Genomic DNA, 8,820 nt, shown 5'->3' on the forward strand with positions numbered 1-8,820 from the left:
TTTAAGAGTTTTTCTCAAATGCTTTATAATATAGTATAGATCAATGCATTTAATACCCTAACAAACTTTCAAATGAATTTTTAACGGTAATTTTATGTTCTCTTCCTCCAAATTAGTAAAAAATAATTAATTTATCTTTTATCTCCGAATTTAGTTTTGGAAATTTCTTCTCTCTCCGAATATGGAGAAACTTTTCTTCTCTCATCTTTTATCCGTTTTGAAGAATGTTTTGGAGATTCTGTTGGAGCAAGAAAACTAGGGGTGTTCACAGCGTATCGCATAAACCTCAAACCGCAAAAAACCCCACCGCAAAATGCAATGCGGTGCGGTTTGGTTTATGCGGTTTGTATCTATCGTACTTTATGCCTAAAATCTAATACTTATAAGTTTGAAAATACATTATAATATCAACGATAGCGTGACCATAGTCCAAAAAAGTTAAGAGTTTTAGTACACCCGATTCCCAAATACATATTGCATAGGTAAAAATAGTCTAAGAGGTAAAAAAAGAAACTTCAAACTAAATTGGACTGCGGTTATGTAAAATTAAAAAAATATATAAACTATGCGGTGCAGTGCAGTTTGAACTGCTGTTTGATAACTCAAAACCGCAAACCGCACCATATAGTGCGATTTGGTAAGAATGCAAACCACAAACCGCACCGTGGATGTCGTAAACCGCGCTTGGCGGTGTGGTGTGGACGGTTTGGATGAACACCCCTTAGAAAAGCTCCAACAACATTTCTCCATCTTTTTCCATTTTTGGAAATCGAGCTTACTACGGACATAAACAGGTTTTACTCGGAGGGAGGGCTGCTGAAGAGGTGATTTTCGGAAGGGATACATCAAAAGCATCGCTCACTTACCTTGCGGATGCAACTTGGCTTGCTCGTAAAATTATCACTATGTAAAGCTACCCATTTGCCCTTTACCGTCATTAATTGATTTGGGTCCGCAGGATTCTTTTATTTTGCCTTTACTGAAGGATAAATAATGTGACATGTTCATTTTTTCTTCTCCTAGATGGAACATGGAGAACCCGATGGTTATACATGGGGAACCGGCTCCATGGAGAAGGCAACCTAAGTTTGTGGGTCCACGGCTAGACTTTGAAGGTTCGTTATATGACGATTATGATCTAATAGAGCCACCACTCAACTTCAATATGGACGATGAAATCGCAAAAAGTACAGAAGAGTTGATATCTAACATGTATGGGAAGACCGTTGCTTTGCTGAGGCGCCACCATACCGCTTTGCTCAAAACCGTTAAGGTAAATTGGTAAATTTACACATTATGCTTTCGTTTTTTTAACGCTTGCCATTTTTAGAATGTCCCATGCAAATTGCAACAATTTCGCTCAAGGGAATATTTTGAACCATACACTACTTGATTGCCCATTGTCATCTTTACAATAAAATGATGGAAATATTGATTTAGGTCATCAAGATTTTTCCACTCTATCACTATCGAGCCATTTAAGGGTATTTTAGACATTTGACTAATATGAAAATACTTTTTCTTGAACTATGTTGGTCAAAAGTTGCAATTTTAAGGGATATCAATGGGAGCGACTAGGAGTTGGTTATATTTCATGAATTTTGTTTACGTTTGTAGAAGATCGTTTTTACCATAAGAACAAAACCGAACAATAAATGGTATGAGAGAAAGTTAGCGCCCTAACCTTTGGTGTATAGAAGAACCGGGTTCGAGTCCCACTTTTCTCGAATTTCTTAGGGGGTGTTTGGTTTGATAGAATGGTTTTGAGGGATTTGGGTATCGTGGAAGGATTTAGAATTGAAGGATTTGGAATCTTTGGTTTGTAGGATTTGGAATGAAATCGAATTCCATTTTTTATAAATAATTTATAAAAACAAATTATAGACAATTATAAAAATAACTAAATTAGCTTTTTATTAATTGATTATTATAAAACAACGTATTTTAGAACATTACTACACACAAATCCTACAAAATCCTGCGAAATACCAAGAACCCCCATGGGATTTCTAAATCCCATGTTTGTGGGATTTCAAATCCAAGCAATCTTTCAAACCAAACATGGGATTGGAATGGAGTTGAATTCCAAATCTCTTCAAATTCTATCCAACCCTACAAACCAGATGGGACCTTAGTTTTCAGCTTAAATTTTGGCATTTGTTTATATACCTTTTGTGTTTTAAAATAAATTTGAAGACGAGACTCGAACAAGAGTTCCTTTTGTAGGGACAAGGAACCAACCGAGGGATCTATATTAATATTATGAAAATTTTCTATAGATTTTTCTCGTATAGTCAAATTGTGCAACCACTTAAAACTCTTTTTTGGGTCCGCCTTAGTGATTTTCAAGAGGGATATATCGGGTCAAATGGTCAATATTTGGGTGAAGTTGTAGACCAGTTTCCAATATACCTTTTCGACTTTTCGTTACTTTTTTACTCACTTTTCTCGTTCTGTGATTACGCCGTGCTCTCTTTGTTCCTTCTACCTTCTTTTGCTGACACTGTTGCACAAGCCGGATCTCTTCACGGAAACAATCGCTCTACTCTTTAGAGTAGAGGACATGTCTGCATACATCCCACATTCCCACCTCTAGATCGTTCGAATAAGGGGCTGTTTGGTTGGTTTTCCATCAAGTCCTGTGTGGATTAATCTGTCTATATAGATTGGGAAGGTTTAATTTGGGAGAGTTTTTCATAGATGGAAGGAGAATGTTTTTTAATTGGGAGGGGCAGGTTTGGAATTTTTTTTGGCTTTCTGCATAAAGCAATCACCTAGAAGCTTACTGAATGAACCACTTTCTATATCATTAAGCAACTACAAAACATGTCATGTATAGCTGACCGAATAAGTTGTGAATCCCATTAAGCTTATTAAGCTGTTAACAAACAAACCCTAAGATATACCGGGTCCATTTGGTTTGTAGACAAGTTTATGGTCCAAATCAGACTCCATATCCAACATAGATGAGACTAAAAGCAGAAAATATCACTTGCTTTTTTTCTTTTTCTTCAGGTTCTTCTTCGTCAATTGGAGATGAGCGGAGATGAAATCGAATTTATTTTGGACATGTACCCGCCAAACACTCCAACAAGTCGGTTACTCGAGGAAGGCGATCCATCGAGCCTTTCATTCTTCAAACAAACACAAGAACGAGAACACGATGTCGAATTCAAGTATAGCATCTTGAATCAATGATGGCATTCATTGCATTTCTTCAAGATTTTGTATGTTGGTGGTGTGTGAAAAGGGTAGCAGCAAGAAATTTTGTTGGCAGAGAGAATTTGTGGTTTTAGTATTTGTGTTGTAGGGTTTGTAGAAATCTTGGAAGAGTCATATAGAATGATTCATATGTATGTTGGTTCTAAAGTTCATAAATTGATCCCAGATTTGACTTTTTGACTTTTCTTGGATTGGGTCAAACATTTTATTGGGATTTTTGTATTATTATGTTGTTTATTAAGAAAAGAGTAAAATCATGATTTTCGGTCATATGGTTCGTTAAAAATTGCAACTTTTTGTTTATATGTTTTTGAAATTACGATTTTCGTTCTTATTGTTTGTAATTCGTTGTTGTTTTCGTTTCCGAGCCTCTTTCAGTGGTTTATCGTTGAGTATGAAGGACGCAAATAACAATGAATTGTAAATTATAAGAATGAACTGTAAATTATAAGGATGAAAAAATAAAACAATGAACTGTATATGAAAACTGTAGTTTCAAAAGCATATGAACGAAAATAGCAGTCTTACATTGAGAATGGTAAGGATGAATTTTCACCATTGGATTAATCTTAATTGAAGATCGATGCTAATGCGGTGCATCGAAATGCACCAGATCAATTCAAATTATAAGCACAATTAATGGGATGGAGGTGAGATTAAAAGTTATCTAAAGTCTATATATCTTTTTACACTTCTTATCTTCACTCTTATTCTAACAAGATGATTCAGGTATATATAAATCCCATCAAAATATGACGGGTTAGGGGTTGTTCGGTTAGTTTTTTTATTAAGACCCGTATGGATAAAGATGTATGTATTGATAAAGTTGTCTGTATGATAACATATAAGTTATTGTTCGGGTGTCGTGCTGAATAAACCGTCTGAATGTCAGAAATGACCATTTTACTCCCCAGTCTATATTTTTGTAATGTTTGATAACAATATTGAGTAAATGAATTTTAATTATAAAAGTTATAAAATTATAGATGTAAGACTTGAAGAAAACAAAATTCTTGAAACCTAATGGAAGGCAACTGGTGATGTTTGCTGATGCTGTTGATGGCTGCCTCCCCGAACTCTCTCTATCTCGCTCGTCGATATCTCTCTCTCGCCTCCCCGAACTCTCTCTATCTCGCTCGTCGATATCTCTCTCTCGCCTCCCCTCTCTTCGGCATGCCTCCCTGAACTCTCTCTATCTTGCTCACCAATCTCTCTCTCTCGCCTCCCCTCTCTTCGGCTTGCCTCCCTGAACTCTCTCTATCTCGCTCACGAACTCTCTCTATCTCGCTCACAAACTCTCCTCACTTCCCCACCAAGCCAGCAACTAAAACTCCCAGTTACCCTCTCGGGGAATCTCTCTCTCACCCCGAATCATCTCTCGTTGAAATCTCTCTCACTCTCCACTAAACTCCCTCTTTAAGCTGTGTGAGCAGGAGCAATTGAAGCTGTGTGAGATGGAGGATTCCACGAGCAATCGAAGCTGTGTGGAGAACGATGGTCGGCATGTGTAGTTTTTTTTTCAATTAATGAGTAGTTGGGGAGAGGGGTAGTTGGGGAAAAGTAATGACTGAGTGGACAGGAGTGTGGTATTTTAGATAAGCAAATCAACTCCTATATGATCGATTAAGCTCTTACCAAATATAAGATATGGCTGTGCGAATAAGCCATATTTGTTATATGGCTCAATAAACCGTTACCGATGAGCTCTAGAGCTCATTTGCTAAAGATAGATTACTACCAATTTTCACTTACCACCCTTCTAATATCATTTATAGACAAAATATGTCCTCCATTGTTAACACAGAAGAGTCCAGTGAAAACCGCGACTCCATTGATGACAGGGCCTAAACCAGACCAGTATTCGAGGGAAGGTTGGAGCCTAGGGGGTTTTGGGGGGTGCTTTTATAAACCAAAAACAGACTGTAACCTTCTCCTGTCCACTCTTACGTAAATAAATCTTCAAACAGATGAAGAAACTCATCATCGATGATCGATCTACAGACGTCAAATTTCACACCAATAACCTCAAATTGTTCATCAAAAAGGAGGAAAAAGAGGGGTTCCTTAAGCTATCATTGCCTTTAATCATTACATTTTGGCTCCCATTTATGATTTCCTTCTCTACATTTGGGTTCAATCATGGTAGTCAAGGTATTTTGCTCTAATTTCGTTGAATTACAGGTGCAAATCGTCGTTATTTTGGAGTTTTGTTCGTTTTCCATGATTTGTTTCGTGATTTTCTGAATCCATTTTCTGAATCCGCATTGTTGAAATCCTTCAAATGTTACGATCGATTTCGAGAATTTTTGAGATACCTCTTTCTGTTCCCAATCGTTTATCGTACAATTCATGAAGATTTAGGGAAATCGACCAAAATAGCTGATCTCCCCCACCAATTTCAATTTTGTTAGCCCTTTTTCAATTGAATTCCTATTTTAGTTAGTCAAAGTTCATGCAAAAATATGAATTCTTACGTAGAAATTTGAATCATTACGTTTCAAATTTATGCGTAATGATTCAAATTTCTGCATTTTGTGGTTTGATATCGATTTGATTGCATGTATTGATGAACATATGATGATGATGATCTTAGTATGTTCTTGATTTTGCCTCACAATCTTCATGATTTAATCCAAAATTTTCAGGGAAAGTCGGTGGTTTTAGTAAGAACTTCACTAACACAACTTCATATCCATATCTTGAAGATCAAGGTCGAAATCATGCCGATAGGGTGCTTTTAGAGTTCAACATTTCTAGGGTTTATAACGATTCCATATCTTACGAACATAGCTTCGATGAAACCGAAGGAAGCCCTCTTCAGGAATCGAGTGAAGGTGACGAATTAGTTTGGAAAGTTCTAGGTTATTCCGCATTCGTTTGCGAACGACAAATTCAAGATATTTATCTGGAAAAGAAGCAGGAATTACAGAATGGAAGAACCCATTTTCAGTATCTCGATTTGGACGAGTTTAGGAACATTACGAGGCAAGATAACGGTTTGAACGGTTCACCGAGTGGGTTAGTCAACATCACACATAGGCTCGAGCCAGATGGAACCGAGTACAACTATGCGGCTGCATCCAAAGGTGCGAAAGTGGTGGCTCATGATAAAGAAGCGAAAGGTGCAAGCAACATTTTGGGTGAAGATCACGATATGTATTTAAGAAACCCGTGTTCGGTTCCGGAGAAATTCGTGGTCATCGAGCTCGCGGAAGAAACTCTAGTCGATGCCATCACGATAGCCAATTTCGAACACCATTCTTCGAACTTCAAACAATTCGAGTTGTTGGGAAGTTTGGTTTTTCCGACTGAAACATGGTACGATCTTGGAACGTTTGTGGCGGAAAACGTTAAACACAGCCAGTATTTTAAGTTACCCGAGCCTAGATGGGCTCGATACGTAATGTTAAGGTTGATATCTCATTACGGGTCGGAATTCTACTGCACGTTGAGTGTTTTTGAAGCATATGGGGTTGATGCAATTGAAAAGATGCTTGAAGATCTGTTCTTGGCTTCTGAAGAATCTGCTAATCGGAAATCGCTAACTCCTAATCCAACTTCATTATCAGAAACCACTTGTTTTCGAAGAACGGATGATGAATTCAAGAATGTGGTTAAAGATGAAAAGATTGAAGGGTTTGATGATGGAAAGAAGATGAAAGATGATGCACAAAAGAAGCCATTGATGACCACCAAAGTTCCTGAAACTGTTGCAAAAGGAAATGGAAGAATTCACAGTGATGCTGTCCTGAAGATTCTGATGCAAAAAGTTAGATTTCTTGAAAATAACTTGTCTTTAATGGAGGATTACATTAAAGAATTGAACACAAGACAAGAAGAGTTTCTTCCTCATCTTGATCAAGAAATCTTGAAATATTCGGCGGTTGTGGAAGAAACCCGATCGGAAATCGACAATCTTTTGCCGTGGAAAGAGACTATGGTTCGCGATCTCGACTGTTTTCTTGAAATTTTGAGCGAAAAAGCTCTAATCTGAAGTGGGTTCAAGATGGTTCAGATGGTCGGTTTCACAAACCAGGTGAAACCGATCAGACTGAAACATCTTGCGTTCTAGGTTTTGCTAGTGGGTTCAAGATGGTTCCGTTTCAGGTGGTTCCCTTGGAACCACGTGAAACCGGACAAACTGAACCATCTAGGGTCTTGGTTTTTGCTAATCTTGTAACTAACCCACCGTGGTTAATCGTTTCATACTGAAACACCTTGCATTCTAGGTTTTGCTAGTGGGTTCAAGATGGCTCGGTTTTAGGTGGTTCCCTTGGAACCACGTGAAACCGGACAGACTAAACCATCTTGGGTCTTGGTTTTTGCTAATCTTGTAACTAACCCACCGTGGTTAATCGTTTCAGGAGAAAGAAATTGCAGAGTTGGAGTCGTGGAAGGCTTCCGTGTCGTTCCTTCTGGAGTCGCTTGTCAAAGAAAACGTCATGCTCAGGTGAATTTTTTTCATCGTATAAACCTCGAGTTAAACTTACGAAACAACTAAAAAAATTGCATTCGGCCGGCAAACACAAGCTCCCTTGTTTTTTGAGCTTATTGAAAAAGCCCGTTTAGTTAGTCACAAGCCAACTCTTCAAAAAGTTACTTCAGGTAGCATTTCAATAAGCCTACAGGGGTTCTTTCCCCACTTTTTCCAATTATGCCCCTTGTATTCGTCCAATTATTTTTACTATCTTATCCTTTTATATAAATTTACATTGTCATCTAGCTTATTAGCTAGTTTTACCAAACATGACTAGTTTATCAGCTAAGAACCAACTTTTTGAAAAACTACTTTATGTAGCATTTCAATAAGCTCCAGAGGTTTTTTCTGGTTATGCCCGTTTTATATTTTTCCAATAATTTTTCAACATATCATTTTAGATCATTTTACACTGTCATCTAATTTATCAGTTATTTTTCACAACATAGCTACTAAATCAACCACATTCAGCTACCAACTAGCTTTTCAGCCAGATTACGAAGCTATAAAACGCCTCTTTTGACCCTCGAAAGTCGAACACAAATCAATAATCGCTCTATAATTTGTTGGGCAGGCAAGATTTCGAGAAGATTACAAGCGACGAAGAAAGTCTGGACATGGCTGATCAAGCTCTGCTGTCTGCAACCCTTGTTTTCACCATTCTTGCCGCCCTTAAGATTCTTTCCGATCAGTTCTCAAACTTTTCCGGCGACTCGGGTTATCGGAAAGTTCGCCGGAGAGGCGGAGGCTGGAAACTGCTTGTTTTTACCTGTGTTATTACAGCAGTCATTACTTTGACTTTTTGTTGAGAATTTTGTGATGCTGACTTGAGGCATTGTGTACATTAATCTTAGCATTAGCAATTTTTGCAGTTGAAGGTTGTTGCAGAGATGATAATTCTTTATAAAGATTTGATTTTCTTTTTATAGTTTTCTGTTATATATTCAAATGCAAACCACTCAATTTGTATAAACCGTGCAAACTTCATTCAACCAATCACAATTTTTCATTTTGTTCATTTTTTTGTAATTATGAGAGGTTGATTAATCATTTTTATTGTGGAAGGTGAATCATAGATATTATCATCTTCATTATTTTAATTTTAGAGAAATACATGAAAC

At 37.4% G+C, this 8,820-nt stretch overlaps 2 protein-coding genes across 2 annotated transcripts in view; both read left to right on the forward strand.

Moving 5' to 3' along the window:
* LOC112529463 (probable inactive ATP-dependent zinc metalloprotease FTSHI 1, chloroplastic) overlaps positions 1-3,492 on the forward strand; it is a 15,519-nt gene extending 12,027 nt beyond the window's left edge. Inside the window, exons 13-15 of the mRNA XM_025140760.1 lie at positions 795-907; positions 1,024-1,273; positions 3,016-3,492. Coding sequence (XP_024996528.1) covers positions 795-907; positions 1,024-1,273; positions 3,016-3,198 — 546 coding nt within the window. The 3' untranslated portion in view covers positions 3,199-3,492. The remainder of the gene's footprint in view (positions 1-794; positions 908-1,023; positions 1,274-3,015) is intronic.
* A 2,235-nt stretch (positions 3,493-5,727) lies between these two features.
* LOC112529586 (SUN domain-containing protein 5-like) lies at positions 5,728-8,508 on the forward strand. The gene is made up of 4 exons (XM_025140911.1): positions 5,728-5,782; positions 5,868-7,162; positions 7,587-7,672; positions 8,274-8,508. The coding sequence occupies exons 1-4, from the start codon at positions 5,728-5,730 to the stop codon at positions 8,506-8,508; spliced, it is 1,671 nt and encodes a 556-aa protein (XP_024996679.1).
* The last annotated feature ends 312 nt before the right edge of the window (positions 8,509-8,820 follow it).

Source organism: Cynara cardunculus (genome assembly GCF_001531365.2).
Source record: "Cynara cardunculus var. scolymus isolate 2C chromosome LG 16, CcrdV1, whole genome shotgun sequence".
Taxonomy (NCBI): Eukaryota; Viridiplantae; Streptophyta; class Magnoliopsida; order Asterales; family Asteraceae; genus Cynara; species Cynara cardunculus.

Bases quoted from the DNA above. Each gene is read 5' to 3' on its own strand.
- LOC112529586 (XM_025140911.1), top strand. From the start codon at position 5,728: ATGCGTAATGATTCAAATTTCTGCATTTTGTGGTTTGATATCGATTTG. The intron at 5,783-5,867 runs GTATTGATGAAC...CAAAATTTTCAG, and splicing joins TGATATCGATTTGATTGCAT to GGAAAGTCGGTGGTTTTAGT. The intron at 7,673-8,273 runs GTGAATTTTTTT...TTTGTTGGGCAG, and splicing joins AAAGAAAACGTCATGCTCAG to GCAAGATTTCGAGAAGATTA.